Here is a 23826-nt window from a genome sequence, read left to right as displayed (position 1 = left end):
TGCTGTGGTTTACTATGAAGAAACTCTCAGTAAACTGGATAAATTCTTTTTCTAAAGGAAATAAATACTATTAGGCCAAAGAGTTAATGATGAAAAAAATCACAAGTTAAAAAAGTATCAGAATGCCAATAAATAAAAGCCAAAATAGACACTAGGTCTACTTTTGGATCTTATATTTAAGAAACTGTGGAATTAGTGTTTATAATCCAGGAGATAAAAATCTGAATCACATAGGAAAAGGTTAAATGAGGCAGAAAACTAATGAATTAAGAATTAGTTAAAACTGGTTCTCAATGTGCTCACATGAATTTTATAAGGAAAAACACACACACACACACACACAAAAAAAAAAAAACCCACAAAAACCCTAAAGTAGGGCTGGGGTTGTGGCTCAGTGGTAGAGTGCTTGCCTAGCATGTGTGAAGCACTGGTTTCGATTCTCAGCACCACATATAAGTAAATAAAATAAAGCTCCACTGACAACTAAGAAAATATTTTAAAAACCCTAAAATAAAGATATAGTAATATATAAAGACATATTAATATATTATCTTAATGCTATAAACTCTGCTGTTCATCATCACCAAATATGGTAGCTATCTACTAAAAAAAAAAAATCAAGTGAAACAAATTCCCAATTAGAATATTAAATTTCTAAAAACTAGCATATCACTCTGCTGGCAGAAAACACAGACCAGGTTTTGGCAATAGGACTCCTCTGGCCTGCCACTTATTTTTATGAATAAAGTTTTATTGGAACACAGACATGTTCATTTGTTTATGTATTCTCTATAGCTGCTTTGGCACCAATAGCTGTCCCAGAGAATGAATGACCCCCAAACGTAAAATATTTCTTTATCTGACCCTTCACAGAAAAAATTTGCTGAATCTGACTTAAGGGTTAAGACTATTAATATTATTAATTCTGATAAGAAAGCTTTCCATTCTGAGGCACAGGCTTTATCCTACTTGTCTAAGGCAGCCTAAGATCCCACGGTGGAATGAAACTAAAAGTCCATGATGAAATATGCTGTAATTTTTGGTCAGATATCTTAAATACCATTTTAAAAGGAGAAAATGTGCTCAAATAACTCTCAAGTTGATGTCAATAAAACAGGTATCTGTCAAGTTATATAAGATAAATATGGAAAAACAACAATCATTTTAAAAAGTAACTACTTACGCTGTATGTGAATGAGCTGCTTTGGCATCTTAAATTCCCCAGGATATATAGATTCATAGTAAGCAATATTACTTTCTGCCTCTGGGACTGGTATGACCATGTTATCCCTCTTCTCGCCATACACCTGCTGTGCTGAAATAGCCCGCTGAAGATGATGTTCCTATTAAAAAAGGGGGGAAATATGTAAGTATATGTATTTAAGGAGCAGCAAACAGAACATACAGTCATACAGAGGTTTTTGCTCATTTGTTTTTAAAATAGTGGTATTTTAGTAGTAGATCTTGAAAGCATGCTGTTAAAAATATTAGTGATAAAAACATTTTAGGTAGAAATGAGATTCTGCTACAAACACTTGACTCATTTTTTTGCATCTTTACTTAAAAGGTACTACACCAAATGGAGTTACAAAGATTTTTTTAAAAGTTTACCAAAACTGTTAAGGCTTGCATTTTACAGGAGATAAAAAATCTCTGAATTTACTAGGTGAAGAAAGCAAGCTGTGTGTAAAAAGTATTTTATTGACTCAAATCTGTTCCTATAGTACTTTGTAAATCTAGAATTTTCTTTTAAACAAATCAACTAATAGAATCTTTTCAAAAAGAGGTAGAAATTATTATCTTTTCCATTTTTAGTTTATGAAACTGACAGACTAAAATCCTGGTCATTTGTCTTTCTTATCAACTTTCAGAGTCTTTTCTGGATAGCAACAGAGTAAGTCCAGGTGCTAGAAGTGTGTGCCCTTGGCTCAGGCGTCTGGATTAGAATCTAACTCCAACACTGAAACAAACTGACTCCTGGCAAGAAACTTCAGTCTTCTAAAACTGTTTCCTCTAGTAAGAGATAAATACAATCTACTTTATAGAGTTGGTTGGAGATAAATGTGAGTAAAATGTAAATAGATGCTTAAATTTTGGTTGTTTTCACCCAGAAAGATTTTACCAGTTTGATACTACCAGCTGCCATAAAAACATTGTTCCCACCCAGTTCTATCAACACTGAATTTTGGCATATATCTTTATTAAGCAATTATTTGTATGTGTGTGCGTATATATATATATCACTAATGAAAAACATTCCAACAGTACAAAAAGTTCCAGTCTTCCTATGCAGCCCCAGTTAAGAATACATATATTCTTTTAAATACTTTATGTGTATATGAATGAGCATAAATGTATGTATAATCCTACTAAAAAGAATATAGTATAGTGTTTATTTTTAATGTGGTTAAGAACATAGCTTCTGTGGGGTTTGGTAGTGAATGCCTGTAATCTCAGCAGCTTGGGGGGCTGAGGTAGGAGGAATGAGAGTTCAAAACCAGTTTCAGCAAAAGTGAGGCACTAAGCAACTCAGTGAGATCCTGTCTCTAAACAAAATACAAAATAGGGCTGGGGATGTAGCTCAGTGTTCAAGTGCCCCTGAGTTCATTCCCTGATACACTCACCCAAAAAAACCATGGTTTCCATAAAGAATACCCTGGATTTGAACAATGGCTCCACAGTCTACTAATTCTATGACTCTGGGACTTGTGAAAAATTATTCTTTCCCAGAAACACTTTTATTATCTATAAATGTACATTACGTGCCTACCACAAGGGATTGTGGTTAATAAAAAAGGCCTAAGACATAGTAAGTACCCAATACCTGGTAGCCAATGGATACATTGCCCATATTAGTGAAACCAAAGTTTTCTATATGCTATCATTTATGCTTACTTATGTTTACATCCATTTTTTATAACTGTAAAATAAAACTTTTGCTTATCAATATTTCAGTGAATACTCAATGCTTTAAAAATCTTATTTGTGGTTTTATGTTGTATCATACATCTCACACAAGTAACTTCCTCATAGTTTTAACAGTCAAGAAAATAACCTCCCCTTTATATATGGTATATAGGGGAAAGGTGTCATAATGTATGAAACATACTAACAGTTCAATAAAAAATGCAATATTCATCAAATAAGAAAGAACTGCAAAATATTAACCACTGCAGAATCTGGGTTGGAGGTAAGGAGATGGTCATTGTACTATTAACTTTTCTATAAATTTGAAAAATTTATAATGAGAAAAGGAAGAAGAGGGTCCTATATATATATAATACACAGGAAATTGGTTAAGTCATTCTGTTTTAAAAAATCCTCAACAATTAAGATAACTAATACTCTATATACAATTCACATTTACTTCCTCTGAAAGTACTAACAAAATACATGAGAAAGGGAGGAGACCAAATAGAGACTGTCAGTGTGGCTGGAGGATGGCGAGGTGGGAGAATGACAAATGTATCCACATGGGGGTTATGTGCCAGATTATGCACTCTTAGGAGTCATGTCAAGGATTTCCTCACACACATACACACAAAGAACAATATTTAATGACACTGATAATTCCATAAGTAAAATGGACTAATCTGAAAATTGTATGCTAAGAACATCTAATATTTTAAAGACACAATTGAACATACATATATGTAGGGAAAAAGTCTGAAAGTACACACATGCACAAACTAATCCTCTTTTTTATTTTTTTATTGTAAACAAAAGGGGTACAACTTGTTTCTCTGTTTGAACTAATCCTTTTTACTTTTAATCCCTTCCTTGCTTTACTTTTTCACTGCACTTAATCTTCTAATATGCTGTACAGTTGGTTTGTTTACTGTCATCACCTACCTGTCCCCTTATCTCCAATCTAAGCATCATGAAAGCAGAGGTTTTTGTCCATTTTTCTCTGCTATAACAACACTACCCTGAAATGGTGCTTGAACAGAGCATGGTGCTTAAATGAATATGTATGTATACATAGATGTATGTATACCCACATAAATATACATGCATACATACACATAAAATTTCAAAGTATATACACCAAAAGCTTAACAGTTACCACTGGGTGGCACAATTTTGAAACTTACTTTCATATTTCTCATATTTTCTAAAAGATACTTGCAATACTTTTTTACACACAAAAATATGAATTTATTTCACTAAATGATTTCCTAAAATACTGGTATTTTCTAAAAGGTATACTTTACATTCATTATACTTGTAGTTTTCCAGATAAAATATTTCAAAACCCCAAATCTATATATGTTTATTTCCATGAAATAGCATTCAATTTTAAGTGAAAATGGGACTATTTTTGTAGGAAGATATAAATTATAAAGCCAAGTAACAAATCAACTCAATACTCAATTCAGTATTTACTGAAAGCCTTTACTAAATATCTAGGATGATATAACTCTAAAGTACAATTACATAAAGAGTTCAGAAGATCCTTGAAGACAGCACCTATCAGTGAAATTTTTAAAGCAATCTATTCACTGTTCTGCATAGGCTAGCACTCCCTAACTGTGCTCCCTGGGATACTCATTCGAATTATCAACAGGTAGTCTGATAAAGGTTTTGATAGTCTTAAAAAAAAAAAAAAAAAAAAAAAAAACAAACTCTAAGCCCCCTCCTCCTTTTTTTTTAAACTTTAGGACTTCTGAATGCTTTTAATATGTTTATGTAAGGGAGGCTACAATTGCAAATCTACGACCACAGAACCATTTTTCTAAAAGATTTATCCATTAATAGTTCATACAGAACTTATATAATACAGTTAAGAAGTGCTTGTATAGAAAAAAAGCTAGAGATACAAAGCAGAACATCTGGGTTTAAGTTTGTTCTTTAATTAACAGTATACGTCTATTGAGTGTGCTAACTTGGTGCCTCAGGACACACAGTAAGTAAAACAAATATGCCTTATGTGTTTATACTCCAGTAGGGAGGTAAGGTGTAAAATTAGAGTGCTATGAAGGAAAAGAGCAACACATTATAAGAAATACTAATAGAAACAGACTTGGGGCTGGTATCTCTTTCACTAGTGCAGAAAATAACATGTAGGTTAATATCTGTGGGAATAAGAATTAGGTAAAAAATTGTTTTAAGAAAAGGGAAGAGCTGTTAGAAGAACATTTATTAGCTTATGATACCTTGGGGTTAGTTTCTTCACACTATAAAATACTTTCAGTAAGTACGTTCAGTTGTTCTTTCAGAGTTAATTATCAAAATACAAAGATCAACTTCAGTTTTTCATAAAATAACTATGTATAGTCTCTCAAACCAGCCTGATTTTATAGAACAAAGCAAATAAAATCATTTAAGGAATCCTTTAACACACAATCTTTAAAAATGAAATTAGAGAAACAATTTATGATGGAACAAATTATTTTAAAAGCCTATAGTTTACAAAACAATAAAAAAGCACATCAGAAATGATTGAACAACAATCTTGAGAAAGTTCAGAGGCACAATGTCACGTCTTCATGAACCTTGCTACTATGGCACTGACCAAACACATTCACTTTCGTTCCTTCAGTCTGCCTAATGCAATGGCAGTTTAGGCTTTGGAGACAAAGAATCAAGTAGGCATTTAGAATCCTCATCTGAACCCAAGCCCCGCAAGTCACCTGCCATGTATTTTTATTATGTGCATAATAAATGTATTTTTTCTTACATCTTTTTTTTTTCTTCTTTTTTCTTTCATTCCCCTCTGTTATTTTTGCTTACCCCATGAAAAATACTGCCTTTTCAGGTGTCTTTTATGGTTAAAGGCATGGGTAGTTACTGCAAAAGAGTTATTAACTGGTTCTAAAGGGGCATATCACTAATATTTGAGAAATCAGGAAACATCATTCTTGTCCTCACCCACCATGGGAAATTCCCACTCTTCTTCCAAGTTAATCTTAAAACTATATTTTTCTGAGGTAGGATTTCTTCCTCATTTGTTCTACTATTATAATGTGACAATTGTTTACATACTGATTTATAAAATGTGAGCTCTTTAAAATTAGAAATTATGTTAAACTTACTGTTCTATCTTTTCCTTCAAAAGATTTATTCTCTTAATATAAATCTTTTAGGACCAAATATCTTTGTAATCTACTCAGCATCTAGTATAATATTTTGGCTTATTGCCAGTGCTTGATAAAAAACATCCCTAAAGAAAGAAGGACCAACCAAACACATGAAAAAAGTGAAAAAGTCATTTCTACTTGTTCTATATTAAATTCTAATATATATTACAAAACTAAAACGAGCTATTCAAGGTTATATTTTGCAGTTTCCAAAACAACAATTAAATTATACTAACTTGTTAAATTTTTAAAGCAAATAATGACTTTAACATAGCCATAATGACAATTAGACATTTAGACCTTTTTTAGTCACTGAATTAAAAACAGCTCATTAAAAGCAGTAATAATGTAATCCATATGCACAAATAAGTGATGGCTAATTCCATAAAAAAAGCTACTTAAGATTTAAGAGGTTTAAATTCAATTTTTTATACATATTGAGCTAGACTCCACTGCTAACAATGAAAAGGTCTGAGCTAAATTATATTCCTTCTGAGTTGTTTTCAAATGGTATTTCCAAGAACTGAAACATTAACTCTAATTAGGAAAGGAACATTGCTTTGGCAAGTGTTCCCTAGCTGTTCTTCATCCATATATCCAACTATTGCCTGGCTCACTACAATAGCCTCCTAATCAGTCCCTTCCTTCAGTTAGATTAATTCTGTTACATATAAGTCAGATCATAGCATTCCTTTACTCAAAATCTTCCAATTATTTCTCATGTCACTCAGAATAAATGCCAAAGTCCTTAAAATTACTTACAAGGTCCAGTATGATTTACATTCCCTTCATAGTTTTTTCCTTAAACTTTTTGATCACAAGTCCTATTATTCCTTACAAATTCTCCTACTATACACCCACCAGAATGGTCAAAACAATATCAAATGACAGTGAGGATTTGGAACTAGAACATACACACTGTCAGTGAGAAAAAGACAAAGCAGATTTTACAAACCAAACATATACAATTCACATGTCCCAGCAATTTTACTCCTAAATATTTACCCAACAGAAATGAAAACACAAGCTCACAAAAAGACCTGGGTAAGAATGTATAACGTTTTATTCACAATAGCCTCAAACTGGACAAACTCAAATGTCCATCAATGAAATGGATGAATAAACTATAGACTAGTCAGTCCTCAACAATGAAAATGAAAAAAACTCAATGAAATTTTGGCATCTGCTAATAAGTGGATGAATCTGGAGAATATCATGCTAAGTGAAATAAGTCAATCCCAAAACACCTGGGCCAAAAGTTTTCTGATATGCAGATGCTAATTCACAATAAGGGGGAGCAGGTCTAGAGAAGGAGAGTTACTTTAGGTAGAGGGGAGTTAAGGGAGGCGAGGGGATATTGGAGTAGGAAGGAGAACAGAAAGAAATACATTATTACCCTATGTACAAATATGACTGCACAACTGGTGTGATTCTACATTATGTACAACCAGAATGAGAAATTATACTCCTTATGTATGATATATCAAGGTGCATAAACACATTCTACTGTCATGTGTAACTAATATGAACAAATTTTAAAACGTTAAACATCAAAAAAGGAACAAAATACTTATACATGCAAATAATCTTTAAAAAAATTAGTGTGTATAAATAGTTGCACACAAAAGAGTATATACTGAAGTCCATTTATGTGATGTTCTAAAATAGGGAAATTAATCTTTGGTGGAAAACAGTTCATAATAAATCCCTCTGGGGAGTAGAGATGGAACTAACTGAAAAGTGGAATGAGGAAGTTTTCTGGAATGATGATACTGTTTTTTACCTTGATGGGAAGTTGGGTTACACAAATATATGATTTTGCTAAAATTCAGCTAATATACACTATTTGTGAATTTCATTGCAAGGCAATCTGACCTCAAAAGGTGTGAAATCAGTAAACAACTGTGTTGATAATATGCATATTGTAGTACTTAGGGAAACATGAACTAATTTTTGCAATTTACTTTGAAATACATTTTAAAAATAAGATCCACTGATGGGTGGAGAGATGGACAGATGGGTGATAGAAGAAGCATAATAAAAGATTAATAATGGTAGAACCTACAGTGGAGTACTATGTGTGGGTGGGTCACTGTAAAATTCCTGAAACTTTTTATAATAAAAAGTCTTAAAAAAAAAAAAAAAAAAGAATCTCTCCCCCTCTCAATCCCAGAACACCCTGCTCCCCTATCCTGCTTTATTTTCTTCTGTAGGACCTGTCACCTCCTTAAAGAGAACTTTTTTTTTTTTAATCACTCTCCTTTCATCACAATGTAAGATTCATGAAGTCAGAAGCTTGATTTTTTTGATTTACTTTACCCCAGGTATAGAATCATGCCTAACACATACAAATATCCAATAAATATTTGTTGAATAAATGAACCAATGAATTGCATCACTTACTTAAGGTCCAGAAACTATTATGGTTTGAAACAGACTTCATAAAAAACTAAGATAAAATTTCATAAAAGAAAAAAAAAACAAAAAACAAATAAATAGAAATACTTTACTTTTACATTGAAAATACTCAGGGTAAATAGTTAAAATAGCTAAATAGATAGAACATTTGGCAACAAAAAGCAATTTAATATTATTTTCCCCAAGAAATAAAGGATAAAAGACCCTAAGACTATTGCTTGCTCTCTATTCACCCTCCCACTTAAAAGTCCAATATTCTGAAATTATTTTTAGTTTTAGAAAATGAAATAATAAAGGAAGACCTTTGCTAAAGTATAGATAAAACAGTGCAGTTTAAAATTTTTTTTAATTTTAAATTGTAGATGGATACCTTTATTTTATGTATTTATTTTTATATGGTACTGAGTATTGAAAACAGTGCCTCATGTGTGAAGCAAAGCGCTCTACCACTGAGCTACAACCCAGATCTACAATAGTCCAGTTTTAAAATTTCATTTTAGTGACATATTTTCCAATTTGCTACTTTCTTTGCAAAATAATCAGGACTTAGAAGTTATGCTGGACGTAGTATAGTGCATGCCTGTAATCCCAGTGGCTGGGGAGGTTGAGGCCCTAAGCAACTCAGTGAGACTCTGTCCCTAAATGAAATACAAAAGGATGGGGATGTGGCTCAGTTGTTAAGTTCCCCTGCATTCAATCCTTGGTACCAAAAAAGAAAAAGAAGTTACTAAATAATACATTTCAAGGCAGCCCTAAGTAAAATTAAGTTTAATTTTGATTCTTGCCTTCTCAAGTCCCTTATTTGTAGTCCTAACATCCCTCTAGACTTGGGTTGTTTGTGCTGTGCTTACGAAGCACCTACATCCTCCTATGATATTTGGCAATGTCAAGAAAAAGATGAGTAAAATTATACTTTTTTATTTGGAAATGTTACAATCCAACTGGAATGTTTCCCCAAAAATTACATTTAAAAATTAACTTTTAAAAAGGCTCAAAAAGCTGTTCTGCTGTTGTTGTTGTTGTAATCTTCATGTGACTGACTTCTAGGCACCCCAAATAGGCCTCCCTCTATAGCTATCAGTGGTCTTTCTAAAACAGTCTGAACACATCACTCATGCTTAATCCTTGGCTCTCTACTGCTTTCCTGGTGAAATTCGAGTTTCTTGGCACGACAAACAGGGCCCTTTTATCATCTATCTCCAGCTCATTCTTCTAGAATACACTACCACTTTTTACCATAAACTTCAAAATTCCCCCCATACACTCCCTATTTAATTCCATCTACACCCTTCTCTATTCTTTATAATTTCACTAGAGTACCTACCCTTCTTTTAAAAGATATTCAACAGCTATTATGGAGTACTATCACAATGGTAACACAGAAGCAGAGGTGATTTTAAAAACATCTATCTTTGTATTCAGTCAAAATCTTTATGAATTAAAAAACTAAGCCAAGTCAGAATCCAGAAAAAAATTCCCTGATGATGGTGATTTCATGCTCCCAAACTACATGCCTCACATAAATCAGAAAGGGCAAGGCATGGCAGGTATAAAGGAAAATAAAAGAAAGACCAAGTTTAATAATAATATATTTTTGTTGTTGTTGTTGTTTTTAAGCAAAGGCAATCACCATGGGTAAAGTATTAATCAACTTTGGGGAAATTATTTTGTGAAGTCTCTGTCAGCTTTGGTTTGTGAACACGTAGGCTTTATTATTAAGCCTATTATCCATATTCCCAGAACTAAAATAAATAATAGCAGCTGACCATTTATTACATGTCAGATCTGAATATCACATACCTTATTTCATTTAAAGCTCATAACAACTTAAAATACAGCAACTATCACCCCCCACTTCACAGATTAGTAAACTTGCCTAGGTTCTTGCGGTTAGCTGGATCCAAACCTAAGTATGACTCCAGAGCAAGAGCTCTTAACAATTTTCCTATTTTAACTCTCAAATACACATAGACTGGTCATTATCTGTTGTAAGGGGAAAAACACTAATTATATAGGAAAAACTGAACAATGCTTTGTCGAAGAGATCAAAATTAACATTACCAAAAAGGCACAGATACATATTTGATGCCATGAAGATATGACAGATTCCCTATGTAATATTCTATCTAGGAATGCAAAACTTCAATTTTATTGAGAAAATATCAGACAAAGCTAATATAAAATCAGTCTATGAAAAAAAACAAAAACAAAATATATTCTTCAATACACATCATAAAAAGATTAAACATCCCCTGAAGTAAATATTTCGAGGTAAAGGGCCATGATGTGATGATATAGATGGCCACCCTTTAGGTTATGTACTCTCAAGTGATTTGAGAAAAAAAAAAAAAGCATGTGTGTGAGAGAGAGAAAGGGAGGAGGAGGGAGAGAGAGAGAGAGAGAGAGAGAGAGAGAGAGAGAGAGAATGAGAATGAGTATATGTGAGAGAAGGGACCAAATTGGGGTGGAAGAGGCAGGAAGGAAGGAGGAAGAGAAAGAAAGCAATAAAGCAAATGGAGCAAAGAGTTAAGAATAGTTTTACCTGGGTAAAGGGTATATAGTGTTCTATGTACTATTCCTTTTCTTAAAATTTTTTTGTAATTGAAATTATTCTGAAATTTTTTTTTACATAAGAGAAAAAAGAAAAAAAAAATTAGATTCCATAGGTAAGAGATACAAGTACTTCTTCCAGAATTGTTGCCAAATAACTACATAATCATCACATCAGTGAATATTTCTCACCCTTATTTTCCCTATCTCAACTAGATGGTTTCAGAACATCATCTTTTGAAAATTAAGTTTCAGAGACATTAGGTTATGTGAGAATTTCTATGCTTAAATAATCTTGGCAAATGCACGAACAGAGGGATAAACAACACTGTACAATTTCTTTATAGAACAATCCTCATATATTTTACATTAAAAATTCACTAGACTGAGGCAGGAGGAATTATGAGTTCAAGGCCAGTCTTGGGAACTTAGTGAGACCCTGTCTCCAAATAAAAAGAAAAGGTCTGGGGATATAGCTAGGTGGTAAAGAGCCTCCAGGTTCAAAACCTAGCATGAGTACATGCACACATACAACATTTTTCTTGATTACTGTTAGTGTGATGTTTTTAAATGTTTCATGGGACCCAGTGTTTAACTTAGAGTAGTAAAAAGTATGGTAAGCACACTCTTCTACACAGACTTTATCAAATTTTGGGAAACACAACCTTGTGCCTCCTTGTATTGTTAACTCGTAATGAGATTATTTTACACTATTTTTTTCAAAAGGGGGCTCTGTTTTGACTGAACTCTCTAACACTGCAAATAATTTTTATGGACAATGATATAAATTAGAGGTTGGCAAAACTATAGCCTGGGGGTCAAATCTAGCCTACCACCTGTTTTTGTAAATAATTTTACAGGAACATAGCTATGGTCAATCATTTATATTACTTCTACAACTGTTTTGCCCTATACCAGAGAGAGTTGAAGTTGAGTAGTTCTGACAGATTGTAAGGCCTAAAATATTTACTATCTGATTCTTACTTATATAATGAAAATGACAGAGAAGAGAAATATCATTTATTAATTAAAAATTTTATCATTTAATCTTCACTCTGAATATTTATTTATTGTTTAGTACTATCCCCATATTATAGGGAAAGTGGAGCTCAGTAAGATTAAGTCACTTGCCCGAGGTGGTAGAAGTAGGATTTGGATTGAGGTCTGACTCCAGAACCCCATGGTCTTTCTACTGTGGCTTAATTCCTCCTTCTTGTCTTCTTTTGCTTTTCCCATCTAGGGCTGAGTTGTGGTTGGTACAGAATACTAAGAGAGAAGCAAAAAGGAATTTAAACAGCTGAAGAGGTGATCAACAGTATCATGGTACAAGGACCATGGGGAAGCTACAATCAGTCAATTTAAGGAATAAGGAGCAGATTTGCTAACTCATGTACAGTGTTCTCTTTGAAGTACTTCTACTTGATTAGAACTCATAAGGCTTAACTGCTGGTAATGTCCAGGCATCCTGGATATGAAGGGCAACACTGAGAAAAACCAAGTCATAAGAAAACCAGTCCAGGTATATAACGATTTATATGATGAACTAATTAAGTTGAAACACAGTGTCAAATTAGATTAAATTTGACCTTGCCCTGGTTCTTCTATCAAAACAACAAAAAACAGATTTTTTGATTGTCAAAACAATGTTACAAGCATGATTTAGCTGTTGTTACAATTATTCTATTACATACTTTGTTTTTCCACCTAAAATCAAGTTGTTAAGGTTTGTATGAATGCTAAGATTTGTGCAGGTTAAGCAGAATATTGTAATATAGAAAAGTAATAGTTCATACAGAATACTTGGTAACTTCAGAATAAAACTGAAAATAATCTTACATAATTTTTTTTAACTTTCACAAAGTCTCTTGGTTTCAATAAAAAAAAAGAAATCCTGTGTCATTTCTGATAGTTTTAACAGAAGTAATATTTTCCTGTAGTAGTTATAAAAGGGGCTCTGTCTCAAAAACTTTGCTGTTCAATTATGTTTTCCTCATTTGCTCAAACTCATCCTCTTATACTAATTGACACAGTAGATGAAAACAAATCATAATTTGTTTTCAAATCATAATTTCAAATTATTCTAATTTGCTTCACATTTAGTACCATAAACTTTTTAAAAATATAAACAGTGTGCATGGAAATAAGTTTCTGAGACTATATTTGAAAACTCTTATCAAATAGAAAGGCATATAAAAAGTATCCTATTTAACAGCACACGCTGATCAGAAACTTGGATTGGAATCCCAATTCTGCCATTTATTAATTGTGTATTGATTCCTCTAAACTTCAGTTTTCTTTCTAGTTAAGATCAGTTAATTGTCATAAGGACAGAATGAGATAATAAGTATACATAAAGCTCAGCACAATAGATTTGTTCTTCAAATATTAAAAGCAATTTAATGTCAGAAAATATCACCTAATTTACAAGGTTGCTCAGGGATTAGAAGTTATATCCATAAAGCCTTGGTGTATTTATTATTCCAACAGGCATACTACAAAAAATAATGACCTAAAGTATTAACAGAAAATTTACTGATTCTAAGAATAAAAACTAATTCCAAATTTATGCTGTTTCCTTAAAGCTATCTTTTATCCTACTAATCTTAAAAACAAAAGTATTTTAAACTTCAGTTTAATTTTTATTAGCAGACCATCACTGATCAAAATAACTGTTAACCTCTAAAAATTATCAAATCCTACTGTAGAATGTAACAATTTTACATGACAGATCTAATCCAGATTATAGAGAGACTACAGTCAGTCAGATTAGCTTTTACAAGAGAATGAGCTTTCTCTACCCACTTTAAAACATAAAACGGGAAAAAAGTGCATAAAAGCCATAAGGAAGTCTTGTCCTTGAATTTTTCCTGATCAAATTGAAGTTAATGGCAGCAATTCATGTCACTGTTGTTATATCATCTACCTCATCCCAAATGGATATGATAACTCGTAAAAACATTTAGGAACTTTGCTTCTGAATGAAATAAATCCCATAACCTCTTTCTCATGAAAACAGGACAAAATTCATAATACTTCAATCTGGAATGGAAGAGGTGAATGCTTGCAAAACCTGAACAACGTACCTATAGTAGTTACAGATCTACTCCTAATACGTTTAAATCATTATCTCTTTAGTTGGTTATTTAAAACCATAGGATTGCAATTACATTTTTTTCTTCTTGCAAAGGTCCTTTTTTTTTTTTTTTTTTTGTGGTGCTGGGGATTGAACCCAGGGCCTTGTGCTTGCAAGGCAAGCACTCTACCGACTGAGCTATCTCCCCAGCCCCTGCAAAGGTCCTTAACAAAGACACCACAAAAAGTCCTTCTAGCAAAAAGAGATAAACTACCTTAAGTAAATAAAGATTCCAGATAATATGTAAGACTAGTTTCTCACAAAAGTATTAAGTAAACCATGCTAAGTCTGGATCATCTTAGGAGCTGCCTGAAATTTGGTCAGAATAAATCTACATGTCTAAATAAGAAAAAAGTAATCACATGTCATTTCATCTCAAGAAGCAATTTATGGCAGGTAGTACCAATTTTTATTTTAACTCTTTAAGGGCAAATTAATGTTCCAATAATAAATGGTGGCCAGTGGACTGGTGTTACAACACCGACACTTAATTAGGAGTTTATTTCAGTCTGTTAGTTATCAACGCAGCATGCCTCCTAGTAAGTGAATCGTTATTGATCTTTATATTGAAATCTAATCAAATCATGGTCAGAATACAAAACTTTTTGATATAAGTCAGAATAGATTAAAAACAAACAGATAAAACATGGCCCACTGAGAGTTGGGTACAGTGGTAGATACCAAATTAATTCCTTGTGACTAGGGAGACTGAGGTAGGAGGATCACAAGTTTGAGGCCAGCCTCAGCAATTTAGAGACCCTGTCTCAAAATAATAAATAATGAAAATTGCTGGGGATGTAACTCAGTGGGTAAAGCACCCTGGGTTCATTCTGCAAAACCAAAAAAAAAAAAAACACTTGTAATCTTTTCACAAAAGTTCTCAAGAGGACAGTTAGTACACTGCCGATAATGCAAGGAACTGTAGCATAAAATCTACATCTCATCTTTCCTAAACCAAAACACAGAGAGGAATACTGAAAAGTGCTATTCAAATATTTCTGGAACAATTCTACCTTCTGTCTCTCCTGTGGCTGGGTGAAGCTATAAGACTAATTCTGGTCAATGTATCATATCAAAGGGACCCATATTACATGTGGACCATAGCATTTAATTGCTAGTGAAAGATGTGAAATCTTTCAAAGCATTCTTTTGAGTCACCACTTTGGAGAAGTTAACTGTGGCACTGGCCTGGTTTCCCCAGCTGACCCATGATGATGACCTCAAATGTGACATGAACAAGAGATAAACTTTGATATAAATATACCACTGAAGACTCTGAGGCTATTTTTTATCACAGTATAATCTGACCTCAGCTAATAAATAAAAATTACTACTCAGAAGTTTCATAACAAGAAAACAAAATAAAAAACAATAACTAAAATATAAGCCATTGGTTTGAAGACCAGTAAGCAAGGAACCATTTCAGAAGATAGGATGGCAAACCACATCATGCAGTGCAATTTATCTGGTAAAAGTCAGTTATGATAACTGGAAAAGTAGATAATGTATTTTAAAAATCTGTAGCCCTAGGGAAGGAGCTTTAAAAAAACAATAACGCTGGACATTAAAATGATGAATTTGTGTTCTGAGTTTGATATTACAAGAAAGGGAGGATAGACAGAGCCAGAGATAGTGACAGAAAGACAGACACGAAGGGTGGGTGTAGCTCCTCCAGCAAAAGTTCAGTAGGCTCATGGTAGCAGCATTTAGAAGACACACATATGGGTAAAGAATACTAGCACACCAAGCTCAATGGTTAGCACGTTAAAAGCCTACAGAGTTGTGCTGCCAACAAACGAACCAAATGTCAAAATCTTGATTGATTTAGATAGTATGTTTAGGTCTCCAACTTTTTATAGGCAAGAAGTAGGTTATAAAGTGTTTTAGTTCCCCGAAAGCCACATTTTCCAAAGCCTACTTCAGATTCAACTAAGAAAGATGATGGAAAAGGCAGATCTAGCTATTAATACCAATAGTGCCAAACACACACAGTGAACTGGGTAGCCTCTTCAGGAGGGCAGACTTAGTATCTAAACAAGAATATCCCCCACAGCCAGGGTTGGGGGTCATTGTAATGACAGCCTGGTTACCTTTTGAATTGTTATGAATCAGTGGATCTCTCAATCTTCCTTATCCAGATGAAAGTATTTATTGTAGTTATCCTAGCCCTGTTATTCCACTGTATACTAGGGGAGAAGAGAAGAGGAATTGCAGATAATCATTCACAGATTTCAAGATCAAAAGGAAAAACATCCAGATCTAATAAACAGAATAATGTGTGTCACTTGGAAATCCAAAGACTTCAAGTTTGATGCTATCATTAACTGGGACTTTTGAGTTTGATTCACTGGGGAGAAGAGGAGTATATTTTGTCTATGGGAAGAGTGAGCCAATTTTTAGATTGACCAGAAAGACAGACCTGTCATTACTATTGTTTGCCAAGAATTTTTGTTTCACCCTTCAGTCATATGCTAGGATTATACCTCTTGGTACCTCTATGATTAGGTCTATATTACTCTAGCCAAATTCTGACCACAGCATTTTAGTAGCTGATACATAATAGGAGATCTACAAGGATTCTTTCCTCTACTATGGCAATGTTCAGGATGGAGGCTGCCTGGATCCTGGCACGAGTGAGACCACGTAGAACAGAATCCCCAAGTCAACCTAAAGGGGAATGCTGTACTACAAATACAACTGTCACAAAGTCACTAAGATTGGGGGATTATATGGTTATAGTCTGATCTTTTCAGTATATGCAAGGAAACCCTTAAACTCACTGAACATTCAAGCCAGAGGCAAGTTTATAGATTGCCTTTAAATTCCCTGTTAGGTGATAAAAGTGAGGTTATGTGGTATAAAAGCAGGGTTAAGTGGTTATGAGAGCTGTCCAATCACATAGAAACCACATGACAGAATCATTATGTTCATGTAATCCTAAATTACAATAGGAATAATGCTCTTAATCTCTAAAGATAGCCCTGAGATAGACATGAACAAATTGACAATAGGCCAATCCAGTCATTCATTTGATAATAGAGGCATTAAATTTCAATGCTAGAAACACTTGGAGCTTAGAGTTCTACAGTAAAAGACTATAATCAAATAACGACCTAGATGAAAATGGAAATTTACAACATGAACTCATATGAAAGATGAGAATGGACAACTAAAGGAGTGATCTTGTGCTAGGATCTTAAGGATTCCTGGGAGATTACTAAATCAACTCAGGGGAGCAGTCTTTTAATACACAGAAATAAATAAGAACTGATCCTGAACTTGAAGGCTTTCGAGGAACTAAAAAGAGGCAGGGAGGGAAAGAGGTAGAGGACAGATCACAGAAAGCCCAGGAAACTTCCCACTTCGAAAACAAAGAGAAAAGGTTTTAGCAGGAATGACACAATAAGAATTGTTTTCAAAGGACCACTGGTTGTGTTAATATTGGGGAGGTAGCAACTATAATCTTGCAAGAACTATTTAGAAAACTACTGTTAAATCTAGGCAAGAGAAGATAGTACCTTGAATTACAGAAGTAGCAATGGAGACAATAATATGAAAATATTTAGCAAATTACTTAAAATACCATTATACTGGATTTTAAATTTTTATTTTAAACTCTTACCAGTCTATCTATATTTTCATCCTAGTTCTCTTTTTCACTGGGATATAGAGTAAATCTGAATACATTAAGAACAGAATTTATATCACAACATCTCTAAAAAGCCCCAGCAATCCTTTTACTTTTTGTGGCACAGGGAATTAAACACAAGGGTGCTCTACCACTGAGTTACATCCCCAGCCTTTTTTATTTTTTGAGAAAGAGTATAAGTTGCCCAGTTTTCATAATGAATGTACAACTAAGAAAGTTCTCTAGAGCTGGGATCTGAAGGAAACTGACTAATAAACTAACCCATAGGGGAGCAATGTTTCAATAATATATATTCGTGATCCTCCTGCCTCAGTCTCCTCAGTCACTGGGATTACAAGTGTGAACTACGACCACATCTGGCCCCAGCAATCCTTTTAGAAGACATATGTGGTCATCTTGTTTTATGCCATTTCATTTAATAAACATTAGATTACATTCCATTACTTCCCAACCGATGAGACAGGATGCTTAGTGAAAACTGTTTATTTCATCACTACAAAAATTATAAGGAATTTCTGAAGTCATGTCTATTGTACAAAATCATAGCATAAAAGTTCCAAGCAAAAGATGAAACAGAACCCCATGGGTATAGTTGGATCTAGTGGTGCATGCTTGTAATCCCAGATACCTGGGAGGTTGAATAAGGAGAACTGCAAGTTCAAGGCCAATCCCAGCAATTTAGTGAGACCCTGTCTCAAAATAAAATGGGTTGGAGATATGGCTGAATGGTTTAAGCACCCCTGGGTTCAATTCCTAGTATCAAAAAAACAAAACAAAACAAAAAAACCTCATGGATATTTTATATTAGTATTAGTGTATAGAAAAATCCAAGACAAATGAATCAAGGACTATATATATTTAGGGAGTTGATTCTATAAAATTCCCTGGTATACAGAAAAACAAAGAAACACACCCTACACTTTAGTGGAATTGCATTTCAAAGAAAAAATTCAGAAAAAGGAAAATTCATACAGAATTCTTATGTATAGTACACCAAGATGCCACTACGGTAGATGAAAAAGAAACCTCAAGGCAGATAATAAATAAGGTAACTGCAACCAAAATCTTCATTTTCAAAACTTTCAAATAAGAGAAAAAGAATGTTAATGTAGAAAACAAATTAAGAGTAATATAACTGATTTTTATTTTACCTAATTTATTTTACTTATATTTACTTTAAATGGTTAAAAAAAAAGATTACTTTTCAGGCACTAATTATTAGTAGTTGGCTTACACAGTTTTATTAGACTCTGAGTGGTAACATACAAATTATTCAAAGTGAAAATAAATATTTCTGATCTTTACAACAGTTTAGAAAAAAAAAAAAATCGCCTCAGATAGTCTTATTTGCCATCTGAATTATAAACTCCCTGAGATGTGTGTGGGCCCCACAGTGTTTATTTAGCATTATAATTTGAAAATTTAAGTTCACAAGTATTTCATGTATGAGTCATCTCATATACCAACACAATATTCAGTATGTACTTTTAGTAGTTAATTTCATAAAACATGCTTTTGGAAAAGGTCATGAAATTTTCTCTGGCTTAAAATTTTAGTTTATTAGTACTACTCATATCCTTCCCATAAGACATAGCTTAAATCCTATTTGATTAGCTTCACTCCAAAACTGAAGGGCAAACAAAACCAGGTGTTTGATTATCACTTTAGAAGTCAAAAGTTATCATTGAGTGCTTGAAATTTAAAGGAACATTTGTGTCTCTGCAATATTAAACCTTTAAGAGACAGTAATGCTTTTATTTTCAAAGGGCTTATGAAATAACCATATAAATCAATTTGTTTTCTAAAGTTCAGGAGCTATAATGAGGCTTGGAAAGAGCTCACAATAAATGGGTTTGCTGAATGAATATAAAAAAAGAAAAGAGAAAAAGCAACTGGGGTAAAGAGGGACAGTGTAAATAAGCAAAGGCAGGTGAGAAAGTATGCTCAACTAAAAAAACATCAAGTATGGTAATGGTTCAGTTCACTGAGAGGACTTGTGGTAGCCAGTCTCCAAGACAGTACCCAGTGACATATGCCTTTTGGTATTCATATCCTCAGGTAGTTTCCCTTATGCACTGTACCTCTGTTGGTCCATGATGGATAGCATAAGGCAGAAGTGATGGTATGTCACTTCAAAGATTAGTTAGGCCCCAGTACCACACACACACACAAAAAAAGATTAGTTAGGTTATAAAGACTGTAGCTTTTGTCTTGGGTGTGCTCTTATTCTCTCTTTAATCACTTGCTCTTGGGAAAGCCAGATGTTGTGAGGCCTGTGTGATGAGGACAGAAGCCTACAGCCAACATTGTAAGCCTGAAAGTAGAGTCTAAAACCAGGGTTGACAACCCTGAAGAGCATTTCTGAACCTAAGCCAGAATTCTCCAGTAAAGCTGCTCCCGAATTCCTGATCCTCAGAAACTGAGAATACAGATGTTTTGAGCTGCTAAATTTTGGATAGTTATGTGTTTACATATGTTGCTATTGAGTTCACATCACCATTACAAAAACTAATATATAAGAATGGTCCTGGAACCAGATCATGGGCTTTGAGGACTATTAATTAATTAAGAAGCTGCTAATAAAACCTCATGGTGTTTCATATGGCTGAGGTGAGGGTAGAAAGTGAAGTCTATGTTATCTGAATTGGAGAAACGCATATCCCCTGTTGGGAAGAGACATATAATTTAACAACACTGATACCTTTAATTATGTGAAAAGTGGCAACTTTACCTAATGAACTGGGTGACTGAACTAAGGAAATACTTCAACTACAGTAACAAGTGCTGCCTTTTTTCTGCAATATATAGTGAATAATAAGAATAAGGTAAATCAAGAACTCTTAAAGAAAATTTCAGTCTCTCTAGACTACAAAATATGCTAAAATTTAGAAATTGACTCTGAGTCAAGTCAAATCCAAGGCCAGAAAAACATGGTCCATAAATTCAGCCAATGGAGTAACTGCAAAATCTTTTTTTGGTTTAATTTTTTTGGTCCTAGGGACTGAATCCAGGGGCACTTAGCCATTGAGCCACATCTCCAGCCCTTTTTTCATTTTTTATTTTGAGACAGGGTCTTGCTAAGTTGCTGAGGATGGCTTTGAAATTGAGATCCTCCTGCCTCAGCTTCCTAAGCTGCTAAGATTACAGGCTTTTGCCACCAGCCCAGCTGCATCTGTAAAATTTTTTAAGACCTCAGAAAGATTAAAAAATGGTGCCTCACAGTACTATTAGACAAACAGCCTGCTCAAGAGAATTATATGCTTCAAAGACTCTCTCAATCAAACAATAGAGAATTGGGGAAGTTAAAGAGTATTGTATCTTTTACTAAAGTTCTGCTGAGAGACAAGTCAAAGAAACTTATACATATGGTTTCAACTAATATGGGTAGACCTCTAAATATTCATAAAGAATGCACAAAATTTTTGAAAAAAATATAATTTATTGAACTAAAAGATAAGAGATACAGAAAATGAAAATGAGCCCAAAATTTGGCCAGAAGCAAGCTAAGAAAAGCACTCAGTTATAAACATGTGCTACGTTTTGTGAAAAAAAAAAATTCAGAAGGTAGAACTAAAAGCCCAAAAGGCAAAGCTGAGAGCCATGGGTGAGTTATACCTAGGATTTGAGATTCAACCAAGGAACTTGGCAATATTTTTCAGAATGGATTTTAGAGTTGCTATGCACCAGGAACCTCCTAGTACCTACCATCCCTTACACTGCCCATCCCACCTTTGAAAAGAAATGCTTTGCAGTAGCTTATTTCACCAGGGTTGATCTAAGTTAACCAATAGTAGGCCTGGGGATATAGCTCAGTTGGTAGAGTGCTTGCCTTGCAAGCACAAGGCACTGGGTTCAATCCCTGGCAACACACACACACACAAAAGAGCACCAATAGTATATATGCCAGAAGTGATGGTACATAACATCTGAAATTATAAAAGACAATGATTTATCTGGCTTTTCCTCCCTTTCTCTTGGAGCTCTTGTTCTAGAAGAAGCCAGCTACCATGATGTAAGGACATCATGATAGCCAGTGGAAAAAATTCATGTAATGATGAACAGAGGCCTTTAGCCAGTAAGGAATTGAGGCTTGCACCATGTGAATTAACCTGGAAGTGCATTCTCCAGAACCAGTCAAGCCTTTAGAAGATTGAAAACCTAGGCAAGAGTGAAAGACTTAGGGCCAGTATCACCAAGATAAGTCACTCCTAGATTCCTAGCTTTCAGAAACTGTGAAATTGTGTTTGCTGGCTTAAGCTACTAAATAATCTGTTAATATAATCTGTTATATAGTAATAATAACTAAAAGAGACTTGAGAAAAGGGAAAACACTGAGAATGGAGCCAGAAATCAGACCAAGCAGGACCCAGTAAATCCTACTGAGGAGTTTCTATATTTTAATCTATGAGAAAAAAAATGAACAACTTAAGAGGGAGCTGAAACATTTGAATAGGAATTCTTAGATTTAAAAGCATTAAGTGCCAGAACAGCCTCAAAAACTTAACAATTACATAAATGTACAGACCTTACTAAAAGGTGTAAAACCACCAACCCCAGTCTACAGCTAATAGTCTTCAAAACACATTTTCTATATCCTATGCATCCCACTGGAAACCGAGTATGTATCTGAGAAAACAATCCATTTGAACTGGTCCACATAAGGCCATGTTTTTAGATACCTTATATCCCACTAAATGATAAATAAAACTAGACATATACAAAAATCAGTATCTACTCATATTCAAACAATCTATAGTCAATATCATGTTATGATGAAAATTTGTTGAAATTTAACCTATTAAAAAAATAGTTCAAGCTGGGTGTGGTGGTGCATCTCTAATCCCAGTGGCACAGGAAGCTGAGGCAGGAGGATTGCAAGTTCAAAGCCAGTCTCAGCAACTTAGAGAGGCCCTAAGTAATTTAGCAAAATCATGCTCCAAATAAATAAATAAATAAGATTAGATAAGATAGATAGATAAGGCTGGGGATGTGGCTCAGTAGTTAAGCACCCCTGGGTTCAATTCCCCCATACCAAAAAAAAAAAAAAAAATTTAAAAACCACTACTAGTTCGATCCTTTAATAACTAAAAGCAAAATTGAAATAAGTTTAAAAGACCTGAGCACTTACTACATGTAAGGCAGCATACTTAAAAAGACTTATGGTAAGTAACACAACCAGAACTTTAACTGAGGCTAACTCCACAACTCATGTTTTGAACCCCATAAAGCAGCTATTCTCAGACCCATCAGACTCCATTGCTCACTCTTTTAAAATTCCTTCATTAGCCTACTTAAACATATATTGTTAAAATAATAAATTCAAGGACCTACTTGTAAAATAGAATAGAAAAAAATGGGAAAGTAACATAATATGTATTTTAACTTGTAAATTATTGGGTGACCCAGGAAGACAAAATAAAATAAGGTCCTCACAGAGGCTTACAAGTCAATAGAGAATTCACTGTGAACTAAACAATTAGAAAACCAGATGTCACACATACCACAAATGTTGTTGATGATGATCAAATAAATCCTGCAAAAATTCTAAACAAAAAAGTACACTATTCCCTTATTATGTACTAGATGCATTCCTGAAAATGTTAGTGTATGTAAAACTTTAAAAAAAAAAAAACTTCACATATAAAAATGAAATTAGGTCCTAAGCTCAGTTAATTTATAAATGGAAATTTCATCTATTGAAATGTTCTGTGAAATAGTCTAAAGTCACACTGGCAATTCTTCCTTTTGTGGGACTGTGTTTTGCATGGTGGGACTTGTATCACTCCAAGTCCTTTCCTGCTACTAGCCACTGGCATCCTTCAATACTTCCTTTTTTTTTTTTTTTTTTCTGGGGGGGGGAGTGCTAGGGATCGAACCCAGGGCCTTATGCTTACAAGGCAAGCACTCTACCGAGTGAGCTATCTCCCCAGTCCCCCTTCAATACTTCTGATGATCAAAAGTGCCCTCACAAATTTCCAGAATGTTTCCAGAGTGGA

The 23826-nt window shown here is 33.9% G+C and overlaps 1 protein-coding gene across 6 annotated transcripts in view; it reads right to left on the bottom strand.

The window, feature by feature from the left end:
* Positions 1-23826, bottom strand: part of Epc1 (enhancer of polycomb homolog 1) — an 83678-nt gene that overhangs the window by 24805 nt on the left and 35047 nt on the right. For 4 of the 6 annotated variants that reach the window (XR_007104314.1, XM_047520475.1, XM_047520472.1 and 1 more), the window contains exon 2: positions 1184-1343. Coding sequence is in view for 5 of the 6 variants with exons in the window: in XM_047520475.1 (XP_047376431.1) it covers positions 1184-1343 (160 nt within the window). In the remaining variant the exon portion in view is untranslated. Of the gene's footprint in view, positions 1-1183; positions 1344-12179; positions 12315-23826 lie in introns of all 6 variants that reach the window. The other 2 variants (XM_047520473.1, XM_047520474.1) reach the window with 1 other exon arrangement.

The sequence above is a fragment of the Sciurus carolinensis genome, chromosome 12 (assembly GCF_902686445.1).
Source record: "Sciurus carolinensis chromosome 12, mSciCar1.2, whole genome shotgun sequence".
Lineage (NCBI taxonomy): Eukaryota > Metazoa > Chordata > Mammalia > Rodentia > Sciuridae > Sciurus > Sciurus carolinensis.
The sequence above is the reverse complement of the archived record's forward strand: the minus strand, read 5'-3'. Positions and strand labels throughout refer to the sequence as shown.